Source organism: Danio rerio, chromosome 23, assembly GCF_052040795.2.
Source record: "Danio rerio strain M-AB ecotype USA chromosome 23, GRCz13ab, whole genome shotgun sequence".
Taxonomy (NCBI): domain Eukaryota; kingdom Metazoa; phylum Chordata; class Actinopteri; order Cypriniformes; family Danionidae; genus Danio; species Danio rerio.
The window spans coordinates 6993358-7008343 of NC_141043.1; the positions used below are offsets into that span (position 1 = coordinate 6993358).

Here is a 14986-nt window from a genome sequence, read left to right on the forward strand (position 1 = left end):
TGGTGAATAATCATTAGTTGAGTATATAACCAGTGCACACAGAGTGAGTGGTTATACATTCGCTTCAGAGCCTCTTACATGACACTGAAGAGATCTTCTGCTGAGCTGTCCTCCAGAGCAGTAAATCCACCAGTGCAAGTGACGACGTGTACAATGGCGGTAATAAAACTGGGTTTCTTTCCCGTCCCCTGGGCATTTCACTGGCGGCTAAAAGAGCAGTACCTTACTCAAATAAACAGCTTAACTGAATGTCCATTTATTGGTATTTTGAAAAAAAAAAAAAAGTAAGTACACTTTAGCCAGGCCCGGATTGGCTAATCAGGAGGACCGGGAGAATTCCCGGTGGGCCGGTCTGTTTTTTGGCCGCGAGGGCCGGTGTCCCTAGCTGCTTGCACTCTCAGCAGTCACACTTTTTTCATTTATTTATTTATTTGAACATAGCCTCACTCTTTTATTCATTATTTTGCCGCAGCGCTGCTCTTCTTATTTATTTTCTCGCAACCCAGTGAGCACAATGCAGCCCGCAGGTTAACTAACGTTAATGATGATGATGTAACGATCGACCCCAAACAGCGGCACCTTAGTGAATATAAGAATTCGAATAATTAATATTAATGAATAATACATCTGCTCAATGAAAACTGACGATTCACTACATTAATAAATCTGACAACTTCTAAAAAGGGGAGAAAAAGATTAAGCCATCAAAAGAAAGTAATGCTGTGTCTTAAGGGTCATTACTTATTTTTTATTCCCATTGCAATAGCACCACTGTGGACCAGTGGTAAGCACGTTATGTAATAATGCCGCGGACCCGTGTTCGAATGTCACCTGAAAAACTATTTTTTTTTGTTTTCATTTTTATTGTTAAGACATATAATACTGTTAGGGCTGTTGGACAGTTGAATTTCTAAAGCAGCTGTTTTCTTGAAAAAGACGTGATAGTGTCATTAGAAACTGAATTGGAATCAGTCGTGAACTGAGGTGGGCCGGTCTGTCTTGAAACTCCAGGGCTGAAATTGAGTCCCACTCCGGCCCTGACTTTAGCGATGGTGATACTCCAGAATGTGGTGCTGATCAACAGCAGTATTAGTTCAAAGACGTTAAAAGCAAGAAGAATAGATTAAAACGATCAATTCAAAGCTGTCCAAGCGTGACTATATACAAATCAAGTTCGGAGCATCCTATTAATGCATACATGCAAAGCATAATAGGTAATTATGAACAGCGGTTTATGGCAGGATCTACAGTAAACACACTACTGCTCATAGGTATCATTTTTACAAGGAATTGGGTAAGATCCAGAGATAAGTAAAGCTGTATAAGAATGGAAAGACTGTCTCGGTGAAGGTGGTTGTGAACGTGTGTATATGTGTGTTAGTTACAGGGTCAGAGAATGACACCCTTCCTTTGTCATAGTCCAGCTGTACCCTCACCCGCTCCAGCTTCTGCCCAACTGGAAAACCAGACTCTTCAAACAGTCTGTACTGCACACTCCACACACCCGAGTCAAAGAAATCACAACCCTTTCTCTGGTTTGAGGCTGTAGTCACTCCCAGACCCCAGGACGAGCTCTCCTTCACCTCCACATCCCAGCAGTGTGTTCCTGAGTTAAAGCCCTCAGAGCCCAGAACACACGAATGCTCATCAAACCTCTCTGGATTATCGGGAAGATCTCCACTTTCAGTGCTGCATCTCAGACTGGTCAGATCATCAGACAAGAGGAGATCTGGATGAGCTGTGTTTGGATCCAGGATCACAGGAGCTGGCGAGACACAATATTTATGCAATCATCATTGACCATGAGCACTGAGGAAGAGCTAATATCATTGTTTTAGAGCAGGGGTCACCACACTTGTTCCTGGAGGGCCGGTGTCCTGCAGATTTTAGCTGCAACCCTAATCAAACATCATAGATATATACACAAGATATCGCATAGGGACCCTGAGCATGCGTCAATAGCGCCGCCACATTGGTACAGTGCTCCCAGGACAAATGTCATTCAACCGCACTAGTCAAGACAGTGTTATTACGTGAAGATGCGGGACTTTAGCGCTGTCTACGGGTGTAGTAACGAGCAAACAAAGAAAACAAAGCACAAAGGCAAAACATTTCATAGGTAATATTAAGGTTTTTTTTCTGTTTTTGTATGTTCTGAACTTTTGTGCTAATCAGGTAACGTTATTGATGATAACAGTCACTTACTGCATTCACCATAAGGCAAAGTAGCACCTACTCACACTAAACACTCGGCTTATGCTAGTTTTGTTTAATAAAATCAGCAAACAATGCAAAAGAAATATGACAACGAGATGCTGCGCTGCCAAAAACTTGTATTATTGTCGGCTAACGTTAGTGAAAGAGTCGTTCGGGGGATTCATTCACAAACGAATTGCTCCCTCCGTCAGTATGAGAAGTGAAAGCAGGAGAGGAGGTGTGTTTCAGGACACGGATTAGATCAAATTTAACAGGGAGGGTGAATAGTACATTTCTGTACACAAAAACACAAGCTTCTTTTCAGGAATGCCCGTGCGGTCACTGATCTATCAATGTAGAAGTGATGTAAAATTATAATTTTTTGTAAAAGTGATGTAAAAGTGATGTAAAATTTGTAATTTTACAAAAAAAATTACATACTAACATCCAGGAAAACTCTCGATCATAGTTATATGTGTATATCTCTGGCTTTGGATGGCCACAGTCCTCCACTGTACCTTGGTCCCGCATTCATTTCAAAGGAGCGCTACCCTGTACCAAGATGGCGGCGCTATTGACGGATTCCGTCCAATAGACAACAACAGGGTAGGCGACATCTAATGTATATATCTATGGGCAGGTGTGTTGAGGTAAGTTGGAGCTAAACCCTGCAGGGACACCGGCCCTACAAGACCGAGATTGGTGACCCCTGTTTTATAGCATTCCAGCTTATGGATAATCTTAAATGGATAGCAAAAAATGCAGATTTCCAGTTAATTTGCTCACCCTTATATAGGTCACTTTTTTCTCTCAGTAGAACAGTGTAGGAATGAAAATTATCATATACATATTTTTTATATGGCAAAACATGTCTTTTTCACCAAGAAGGTCCATACTGACTCCATGTATGTATTTTTATTTACAGTACATTACAGGAGAATTCAGTTTCACCATTGGTTTGTTTAATTTAGAATTACTTTTTGTAATAGGTGAAATTCTGTTTTATTCTACTGTTCACAGTGTTCACAAATAGAACCCCGGATGGTCTTATGCTGGACTAGTAATACATCCTCCTGATGACCAGAAGAATTCTATTTTTTTTCTCTGTGATTTCCTACATCCTTTGGGTTAAAAGTTTTTACATTTTGTTTTTATTTTTAATTTTACAGCATGTCCACTGTAGTGGACCACAGGACCAATTTTAGCTTGAAATGACCGCCACTCAGACAACAAATCTGTACAGGATATGGCTGTAAAGGGATATTAATCCAATATTAATGTAACAAAAACAAAACAAAAGCCATTTTTTCCTTTTGTATTATAATTCCTGAAACAGCTTCGTCTGAAAGAAAGCCGAACTCAAAAAAACAAAACAAAAAAAGTGATGTTAATCCAAAACAAATTTAACATGAAAGCAATTTAAAACTGATTGTCAGGCTCTAATTGTCTCTAATTCTCTGATAAACTTTAAATCAGAGTTTCCCTCAACTATTTTATAAAGAATCCTCTCTGCCACATGCAGTCATTAATTACATTAAGATGGTCCTGGTGTCCACTATAGTGGACATTTAAAAAAGGATGATATTTTGAAACACAAACAAGTTAATAGCTCTGAAAGCTAAATGTTTTGTTCCTGACACTTTAATAAACAAATATAAATGTAATAATAATAGTAAAAACATTTAAAAAGCTCAATTTTACATACCTCTCTCCTTCCCATAAAATGTGCTTTTTTTTTTGTATGTCGGCCATTTTGGATGCAGTGTAAGAAGTGGTTCCTAGCATGCCAGCCAATCAAATGACATATCACTAAAAAGCCCATGATGTCCTCTGAACAGTGCAACAGGACTTGACAGAGTAGCTCAAAAAATTCAAAGACAATTAATGAAAACGCAATGTCCACTACAGAGGACACAAGTCAAAGGGCGGAGTCTCAGGAGGATACTGAGTCAAAAATGTTTACGCCAAACATCATTAGAATATAAGATCATGTTGCCATAAATATATTTTGTTTATTTTCTACTGTTAATATATCAAAATCCATATTCAGTCATATTTAGTAGTTTGATTTATATTCGTATTTAGATTTTTTTGAACCCTCTGATTTTCAAACCATTTTATGTCAGCCAAATATTGTCCAATCTCAAAAGCATACAGTTGAAGCTATTATTAGCTCTCCTGAATTATTCGCCCCCTTCTATGTTTCCCCTCAATTTCTATTTAACAGAAAGAAGTTTTTTTCATAACAGTTTTAATAACTAATTAGTAATAACCGATTTCTTTTATCTTTGCCATGATGACAGTAAATAATATTTTATTAGATAATTTTCAATATACTACTTTTCAGCTTATTGTGCAATTTAAAGGCTTTACTAGATTAATTAGAGAAACCATCGTATAATGATTGATTGTTCTGTAGACAATCAGAAAATAAAATGCTTAAAAAGGCTAATAATAATGACCTTAAAATTGTATTTAAAAATTGAAAAATAGTTTTTTTTTTTTGCCTAAATAAAACAAATAAGACTTTTACCAGAAGAAAAAATATAGACAATACTGTGAAAAAAATCTTGCTTCGTTAAACATAATTGGGAAATATTTGAAAAAATGTTATTTACAGCAGGTGTTAATAATTTTTACTTTAACCATAGAACAAAGGAAAGCTTTTATTAATTCAGCTATCACTTCTTCTCCCTAAACATACAAAAATTAAACCAAACTGTGGCTTAAAAAACAAAGTACGCACCGAATCGTGAACTTTGTGCATCGTTACACCCCAAAACGTTGCTGTTCATACATGAAGGATGTTACGGCTCTAAAAACTCACTGTTGTGAACAATGTCTTGCATCTTCTTCCAGACTCTGAATGGCAGGTTGCCCAAGTGTCGCGCCACATGAATCAAAGATCCAGGAGTCATTTGTGGATCAGACAGTGAACTCTGAACCCTAGCAAAACATTCAGGAATCACAACTGTGATGAGTTTGAGCTTCAGAACAACAGAGACACGAGACACCAGCAGATCACTCACCTTTCCATTGTGACTGAAAAATTCTGCAGAGCAAAGAGACAATTTAGTATATAACCAATCAAATGATTAATGACTGAATTAATTATGTGAAACGAGACCTTTAGAAACAAGACTTCATTGGCATTCATCATCTCCTCCATGTCTCTGATAGTGTGTGAAAGAACTGAGATGTGTTCGTTTATCTCCTCAAGCTTCTCCTTCATCCTCTGGTTCTTCTGCTCCTTTTCTTCTCTCAGTGAAGTCATTGCAATTTCCTCTTCATCTCGGAGAAACTGATGAAGCTTCTCGAACTTTAATTTAATCTGGCACTCTGTGTGCTCGGCCTGAGACTGAAATCACATTACATTCACTTCAATCATCTTCAATAAAAGCACACATCAATAGACTATAAACAGGATTGAACAGAAAAGTAATATAGTTCAACTGAAATACATTACAAACAAAAAAAGTTTACAAATGTGTCATTACAAATGTATTTACATATAGATTACATACTTGAATCAGTAGAAATGACAATTCACACTTCAGCATGCTAAAGGCTTTTTTTGCAATGCGACCCTATATTAACTTAAAATAAACATTAAGTTTAAGGTATAGTTCAACCCCCCAAAAAATTCTTCCATCTGTTGAACACAAAAGAAATGCAATTTGAAAAATGTTGTAAACTTTTAACCACTGATTTCTATATTTGTTTTTCCTATTGTGAATGTCAATGGTTAGGGCTTTCAGCTTGCTTCAAAATATCTCATGTTGGATTAAACAGAAATAAGAAACTCAAAAAGGTTTGAAACCACTTCAGGGTGAGTTAATAGCGAGTAAATGTTCATTTTTGGGTGAACTATCCCTTTAAAGTGTAACCCCGTCGGTCCTACGCCACCCAACCCGCTCCGAGCTGGTATCGAACCGGGATCTTCCGCATGGGATTGCTCTAACAAAGAGGCTAAAGACCATGGCCCCTAGCGTCTGGTGCTAGAGCACCTTTAGATGTCAGAGGAGTGGGGTTTACCTGCACAGCACTTACTACCTGGCCTCTATTAGACTCACCCTCCTAAACCTCACTCCCATCCAGGTCACAGCACAAATGTAACCTCGCCGGTCCTACGCCACCCAACCCACTCCGAGCTGGTATCAAATCGGCGATCTCCCGCATGAGAGTCGGTTGCTCTAACAAGGAGGCTAAAAACCATGGCTTATAGCGTCTGTCACTAGAGCACCTTTAGAGGTCAGAGATGTGAGGTTTACCTGCAAAGCACTTACTAGCTGGCCTCCGTTACATAACCATATGTCTCAAACTCAGATCCTGGAGGGCCGCAGCTCTGCACAGTTTTGTTCCAACCCTAATTAAACACAACTGATGCAACTAATGAAGGTGTTTAGGCAAGATGGAGCAAAAATCTGCTGGACACAGGCCTTCCAGGACCTAGTTTGGGCACTCCTGCTTTAAAGGGACCATGTAGATGGGGTTAATGAACCAGAAGCTGATTGTTGGTTGTTATTTTACAACACACTAAACAGAATCTTAACCAGAGATGTTGCTAGCAATAAAGATCTACCCCTACTTTTATCCCCTTTTTTTAGTTTCCCTTTGTTTTAAGTGAACCCTTTGTATTCATTGCCCACATCTGTAAAAGCATTAGAATGATAGCTAGATAAATAACAGAAATCAATCCTATAACCCAAAGCTTTTATATTAGATTTTTACTGGGGTACACGGAGTCTAGCCACAACCCTAAGGTAAACCATAATAAACTCGAATCTGTTAATGGTATATGAATATTATAAATCAAAAATGCAGAAATACATCCTTCACATATCCAAAGAAGATCTTTTGACTTTCGTATTCTGTTTCCTCACCTTGATGTGTTGAAGTGTTTTTTCACATTGTACTTTAATCTTCTTTCTGTGTTTAAGCTTCTCTTGTAAAAAGTCCAACTCCACCTAATATTAAAAAAATAATAAATACAAATAATATATATATATATATATATATATTATACACACACACACACACACACACACACACACACACACACACACACACACACACACACACACACAGGCTATGTATAGGCTTTATACAGAAAATACAGTGCTATGATGGTGTACATATATGAAGTAGCTCCAATATAAGAGAAAGACATGTGAATATATGAAACCATACCTTACATGATGAAATGACTTCACTGATGGGTCTGAATGTGTGCCTGACGTGCTTCTCTGAATCTCTGCACACTAAACACGCAGGCTGTTTATCCTCCAGACAGAAGAGTTTGAGTCTCTCATTATGTAAACCGCAGAATTCCTCGGTCCCGGATGAAGAACAGCTCTCATGACTTCTGCCCCTCTCGAACAACTCGCACAGGTTTTTTAACACGAGATTACTCGGAGGATCGTCTTTTGAGGATCTTCTCCTGCACACGGGACATTCCCGAGAAATATTGGTTCTCCAGAACTGTTGAATACACTCTTTGCAGAAACTGTGACTGCATGACAGAAGAATTGGCGACTTGAAGATTTCACAGCATATTGGACAAGAAATGTCCTTTACAGAGAGTGAATCCATATTAGCTGTTCGAGTGCTTCGGCAGTATTCACGTTACGCTTTTAAAATGATGGTTTCAATGACTATATGAGGGAACTCCACAAATTCTATTCAGAAAAAAATCTTGTTGATTGTGCGTCGTCTTCTGTAATTGTCACTTGATTTGCTTAAAACTGAGAGAAAAGAAAGTCAACCTCCGAGAGTCAAGTTTTTACATGCTTTAAGCGGGTGGAGTGATTTTTTAATCACCTTGAGGTCTAACGGCACCAACAATTTTCTTTCCAGTAGTTTCGAGTTTTCCTTCATGTTTCGAAACACGAACCTAGGGTGGGACTTGTGGGATACAACGCAGAGTATGGAAAGCCAGTTCGGACAAAATATGGAACGTCATCGGGGCCAAAATCTTTAAACCAAATCTGTAGTATGACAACGGCAGTAAATATTCTTATTAAAGAAAATATTAAATATCTTGGTATTCATATTTCTAAAAACAGTTCTTCATGACTAGAGCTAAATTTTCTTCCTAAAATTAATAAAAGCAAAAGATTTGATTTGGTACTTTATCTCACATATTTATATAAAAAGATCGGAGGTCTCAAATTTTTTGTTAACTTGTAATTTTTCTCCATCCAAACTCTCTATAAAATTTTCTAAATTTCACGATTAGGCTCTTTGGCTATGTTTCGTTCACAATTTCTCCCCGCACAAAAAAATCACTCCAAAGGGAAAATTTCTTCGGAATTCTCTAATAGATAAAATTAATTGCAAAAAAAAACTTGTCTTTTACCTTAAAAATGGTGTGTTCCTAACAAAATTAAAGAATTACATTTACATCTACCCAACAAATGAGATTGTATCTAAATTCGGTAATCCTAACTCATTCATTCAGATCGATTAATCATCTTTTTGTCAAATGCCCACATGTGAATGTGTTTTAGTTTGATTTATCCATCTATTTTTCATCAAAATGTAAGTTTAACATGACTTTTTCCATGTGTGATATAATTTGTTACTTTTCTCATGACAAACATAACATAGATTTTATAGGTAATTTATTCATTTTACTGTGTAAATATTATGTTCACGAATCTAAATTTTCTTCATCACTACCTAAATTGCAGAAATTTAAATAGTTTTATTACTACTTTACAAAATGTTTACAGCAAAAACTGTTAAAACTGAAATTTTATAAGGACTTTGTAAATATTATTTAATTTGATTATTTGGCTCTGTTTTTTATTATCTTATTTTATTATTTTTATTATTATTAATTTTACGTGTTATTATTGTGCTTGATGTCATCCATTGTTATGATTAACATGTTTGTATTGTTTGGATTTGTGGCACTATATGGTAAGCAACGCTGGAATATAAGAAAAATATGCAATCATCAGATATCACATCATCTTCAATATATAATGTCTTAAATAAATAATTAACACTACTTCAACATCAAAACAAGCATGTTTATGTGCACTAAATTAGCGTAGCAGTTGTTTTGTTAAAACAAACAGCGTAGCAGTTGTTTTGTAGGCCAAAGGGTAGGGTGTGTTGCTAAACATACTAAACCTTATGTTTAATATTGCCACCACAACACAGCTGGTGATGTATCAAAATAAAAATCCAGGGCCTAAATGAAAAATAATTCTGCATGTACTTGCCCATAATTGATCCACCCTCCCATTAATTTCACTAACCAGAAATATTGCATTTAGAAAATGAAAATAACGTTAAAGTATTAAATTTCAACACATCAAATACACATCATGTATTTAGAATATATATATATATATATATATATATATATATATATATATATATATATATATATATATATATATATATATATATATATATATATATTAATAATAATAAAGACAATACTGAATAAGTAAAATAAATTTCATAGAGTTTGTCCCTTTAATTTTTTTTTACATGCTATTTTACATAACAGCTTGCCAAAACCAACCTTGACAGAGATCCTTTTATAATACAGCTCAGCAACTAAACTAGCTCTTTCAATTTGTAAGAAAAGTATGTGTGAACCTTACAAAAGCATAATAATGGCTTAAATAAACATAATGATGGTATTTATCATTGATTCATTTTCCTTCAGCTTAGTTATTCACCAGGGGTCACCACAGCGGAATGAACCGCCAACTTATCCAGCATGTGTTTTACACAGTGGATGCCCTTCCAGCCGCAACCCAGTAATGGGAAACACGCAATACACTCTCACACTCACACACATACACGGCCAATTTAGTTTATTCAATTCATCTATTTCACTTTGGACTGTGGGGGAAACTGAAACACCTGGAGGAAACCCACACGAACATGGGCAGAACATGCAAACTCGAACCAGCGGCCTTCTTGCTGTGGGGTGACAGTACTAACCACTGAGCCGCCATGTCTATTATTAATATATTTATATAATATTAACAATAATTATTATTATATGACAATATATAAAAAAATATTCAGAAGTTTCTTAACATTAACCACAAGAGTTTCATGAGCCATTATGTAATAATGTAATAATAATGTGTGTCTTATCTAGTTTATTCATTTTAATAGGCATCAAGAGTTCACCAAGAGTTCTGTAAGTCTGCGAAGGCCACCTGCTACCCAAATGGGGAGACCTGATGGCAATATGGACATATGGGCTAGCCCTAACCAGGGGGGGGAACGCTACATATGATAAACTAAGGCGCTAAAGCCCAAGAGGAGATGACACTTCTTGTAGAGTTTGCTCTCACCCCTATGGGTAACACGGTTCATCTTGGCACTGATAGGCGAGGGCGCTAGCATCTACTATCCTGTGCGCCAACCACTGTTTTGACACGGCACTTCCCTTCAGCCGACTACCATAATGTGAATAAAACATTATAAGCATGTCAGTTCCTGAAGTGTTTCTTATCTTGTATGTCTTATGACAGACATGCAACTAGAGGTCCATGGGCATGACGTCTGACACTGAGATTTGTCAGTACATCTGAAAATGACTAATGGGTTCTTTGTGGTATAACAATATCCAAGAGCATAGTATCATTAGAAACTAAAACAGAATCTTCAGACTGACATCTACTGGTCACAGCCTTGTGATGCAGGGCGATTCCTGTAACAGAACAACAGTTTGTATGAATGTGAGAAGAAAGGGATAAATAGTTTGACTGTTGATGTGTAGTGTATTTACAGACGGTCTCACCAGTGCTGATTCAGAGCTGGACAGATCTCTGTTAGACAGGCAGTGCAGCACCGCATCATGGATAGAAGGGAAAAGTCGTCTTTTTGAGACTGACCCTGAAAAGAATCCACCTCGCTCCAGCTGCTGGACCACACACGCTACAGGCACACACAGGTAAAGTGAGGTCACATTAATGATATTTCAGAGAGCAAGATAAAAACAGAGCATAAACAGACATTAAGCTCCACCCATTATGTAAAGCACCATGAATAGTGATCTAGTTGGTGTCCACTCTCAAAAACCTACTGTATACACACACAATTTGTAATTAACTTGGAATATGTTGTCTAGATACAACTAACATTTTTTTTCATCATATTTAATTTGATTATTTCATTAATAAGGCTTCATGGTATTATAAATCACAGTGTAGCACAAGTTCAGTCTGATTTATACTTCTTTGCTTATGATAAATGCTCCCTAGTGATTTTTTATACCTTCAAGAGAAACTGCCACTTGCATTGATCGCTATTTTATATAGCCTGCAAATGTTTATGCTTTATTTAGGGGTTTATCTCAATTTTACCCACCTTGACATCCAGAAATGTAAACAGTGACATCTACCTTGGCATAATCTCGACATATCTAGAAGGGAAAAAAAATAAACAAGCATTATTTTTATTTCACTTAAAATTGTCATCTCTGCTTTAGAACTGAAACTGAATTAATAATAGAGATCCAACATATGATCAAATGCTATAAGTATCCAACTATTAAAGTAATCCAAACTGCAGTTACAATAAAATGTATATTTTATCTTGAATATATTTTATCATGATACAGTGAAAGAGTAAGAAAAGCAGCGTTCAGAACTATTCATTCATTCATTTTCCTTCGGCTTAGTCCCTGATTTATCTATATCGCCACAGCAGAATGAACCACCAACTACAAGGCATATATGTTTTACGCAAAACCAGCACAATTAATGTAACTAATTTTAAATGTCTTTATCAACATAATTATCCTTATGATAAGAAAATAAATAGAGCTATGGGTCAAAAATGTATTGCTGTTCGGCCTTGAATTAATATTCTTGGCTAGTTTTAACAGCAGATGGCGCTCTAGTTTAGTTTTAACCCCATTCACTCAAACTCTCACGAGGAAGAGTGCTTGTGGGTTTGGTGGAGTCATGTAAATTGGCTTTATGTCACAAGATTAATGTAAACAAAGATCACTTTTAACCCTTATAATTTACTTTAGCCTTTCCTAAACTCATTATTTTTAGGGATGCACTTAATTTTTAAAAATTGTCAAAATGCTATTTCCAGTTATCGGCCAAAAGAGAGAAACATGCAAAAAATATGAGCCAAAACAGGGTTTTGTGGTCCTGGTCACCAATGTGGTTATTTTTTAGGCCTTGTGCGTGTGTGTTTTGTTTTAATCAGTGTAATAGAAATTAGCCATTGAATTAAATTGAGGAAAACTCTTACAAGAATATAATAAATACTTAATATAAATATGTTTTTGGCCAAGGTCACCCAAAAGTTTCGCTCCAGAATTTTCCTTTCAGTGCATCCCTAGCAGATTCAAGTGGTATTTATAAGGAATAGGCTATGTACAGCTAGTGATTTTCAGCCAATGATGAACCTTCAGTGAGAGGTTAATGTAACTATTTTTAATCTCATAAGGTTACTGTTACAGCATTGATGTTGTAATGTTATCCACTTGTTAAGTGGTGACGTATTTGTGACGTATGTAATACTGTTTCCGGGTCCAATCTGCCATTCATTTGAGTGGAGAAATCATCCGTTTATGATCACGTTTTATTCCTATCACACATTAAAGTTAATTTTATATAAAGTCATAGTGTACACAACAATCTCTGGGCTTGCTGCATAACAAATACCAAAAATTTTAGAATTTATAAAAAAATGGATCACTTTCTGGCCATCGGATATTAGACATGGACATATATATTGCGATCGTGATTTTCGAAAGTATTAAATCACTTTGTAAACGTTTATTATTACCATTTCATGAATCTCCCCATTCAGTTGAATAGAGCGCTTGGACCCGGAAGCCGCTTTGTTTGACGTCACACTTAACAAGCAGATAACAATACATTCAGTTAAATCGAAATAAGCATCCATTTGGTTGTTACAGCGTAAAAAGAGATGAAAGAACGTTTAAACACCGCAGCAGCAGCAGGCTAGCCCAGAAAGTCCATTGAAAAAACTGGGGTAAAATTTATTTCTATATTTTAAATACATAACGCGGAAAAATATAATTGACTGCAGTGCTTCTTCTTGAGTCTGATACCCACTTTATTAACCCTATTCTAAATGCGGAAGTGCGCCTGTTTTCACGATTGTTTTAGAACTTCCGATTCAGTCACCTATGGGAGAAATGACTCGGAATAATAAACAGCAGAAATCGGTCAAACTACTTGCTCTACAAACAAATGTTTGCATGACTATACAGACTAAGTAGAATAATATAATAAGAAAATATCAGTTTGCAACATCAAACAGTGAAACGAGCAGTTTTTAATGTCTAAAAATTAATGGAAGTGAATGAGACCGGAAATCTCGAGCCAAAAGATTCAAGTGGCTGTGCCTGCTCGTCGGCAAAGAATAAGGTGAATACCATATCTCAGCCAGGCAGCTGTTTTTTTTGTTTTTGTTTTTTTTTTTAAAAGAAATTAGATCTTAAAGAGCCCATATTATGGGTTTTTGAAAATTCCCCTCCATGTAGTGTGTAACACAGCTCTAAGTGAAGTGAAGTATCCAGCTAAGGCTTAAATCTGTAAGAATACAGTGTTTAAAACGGTTGATTCATCTATAAAAGAGTCGACTCATAGTGCTTCAAACGAGTCGCCTTGATACCGACTCATTAGGTGTTTCGCCATGACGTACGAACGAAACCAAGTTATTCACGTGCACGCGCAAACCCGGGAGATTTCAAACCTGAGGCCCCGCCCTCTGACGCAGAAACCCAGACACACACACACACCCACAAACACACGCACACCCACAAACACACGCACACAAACATGCCGGTCGATTGAAGTCACACTGCAGATGGACATTATATTGAGTCTCTACCCAAAGATGAAACCTCAGCATTATAACCAAGCAGTTGGAAACTTCTGGAAGCTACATGCTACAAAGAATACTTCATCTGAGTTTGTTAAAGGAAGGATCAGTAAAGAGTAACTGATGGACGTTAGGATGGGTTTCTTCCATTTCTCAAGTGTAAGTACGTGCGGTTAAAGTTGTTGCCTCGTTTACTCTAGCTTGCAAATGTATTTAGTTGTGATTTGTTACTTGTAACCGCGTGTACTGTATCAGGTTAACTGGATATTTTATCTTATCGCGTGCAAAGTCACGTTAAAAACGCGACGTGTGCTGTTTGTTTATGGAGCTCCGTGCTAGAGTTCTGCTCCCGCGATTTATTCGGAAATTTATTCCCGCGCCGCAGAAATCTGGCGCGGGGACAGCCGCGGGAATAAATTTCCGAATAAATCGCGGGAGCGGTCGGTAACGGGTTTAATTTGGGACGGGAGCGGGCTGTCTAGCAATATCACGGATATTGCTATGCGAATTAGAAAGAGAGAGTCTGCGTGGTGCTTGTGTGTGTGTTAGTGCGCACGCGCGCGTATGAGAGAGAGCGAGCGAGAGAGAGAGAGAGAGAGAGAGAGAGAGAGAGAGAGAGAGAGAGAGAGCGAACGAACGAACGAACGAGCTTTGTGCTGTGTGTGTGTGTGTTTATACAGACAACTTGGCTGTCTGGACTGTATACTGGGTGATTTTTGGTTGTGTTCTCCGCTCTAGCGGGACCGGGCGCGGCGGGCAGAAAACGGAGCGGGTTCTCAGGCTAAAACCTGGCGGGTGCGGGCGGAAGCGGGAGCGTTGTCATCCGGAGGTGTGTGTGTTTTTTTGTGTGTGTGTGGTATGGCGAGTACACGACTGTCTCCTTCGTTCGGTTATCCGTGGCACTATCCACTCGCCATAGTGTGGCAGCTAAAATCCA

At 37.4% G+C, this 14986-nt stretch overlaps 2 protein-coding genes across 4 annotated transcripts in view; both read right to left on the minus strand.

The window, feature by feature from the left end:
• trim35-39 (tripartite motif containing 35-39) overlaps positions 1-8096 on the minus strand; it is a 38871-nt gene extending 30775 nt beyond the window's left edge. The window contains 6 exon segments of one of the 3 annotated variants that reach the window (NM_001113583.1): positions 873-1765; positions 5024-5142; positions 5226-5248; positions 5324-5554; positions 7080-7163; positions 7387-7897. In NM_001113583.1, coding sequence (NP_001107055.1) covers positions 1281-1765; positions 5024-5142; positions 5226-5248; positions 5324-5554; positions 7080-7163; positions 7387-7788 — 1344 coding nt within the window. In that variant the 5' untranslated portion in view covers positions 7789-7897 and the 3' untranslated portion in view covers positions 873-1280. 3 annotated transcript variants of the gene reach the window in all.
• A 2218-nt stretch (positions 8097-10314) lies between these two features.
• slc26a6l2 (solute carrier family 26 member 6, like 2) overlaps positions 10315-14986 on the minus strand; it is a 45272-nt gene continuing 40600 nt past the window's right edge. The window contains exons 17-19 of the mRNA XM_087306519.1: positions 11545-11599; positions 10976-11112; positions 10315-10885 (exon numbers count right to left, since the gene is read on the minus strand). Of these exons, the coding sequence (XP_087162645.1) occupies positions 10859-10885; positions 10976-11112; positions 11545-11599 (219 nt within the window). The 3' untranslated portion in view covers positions 10315-10858. The remainder of the gene's footprint in view (positions 10886-10975; positions 11113-11544; positions 11600-14986) is intronic.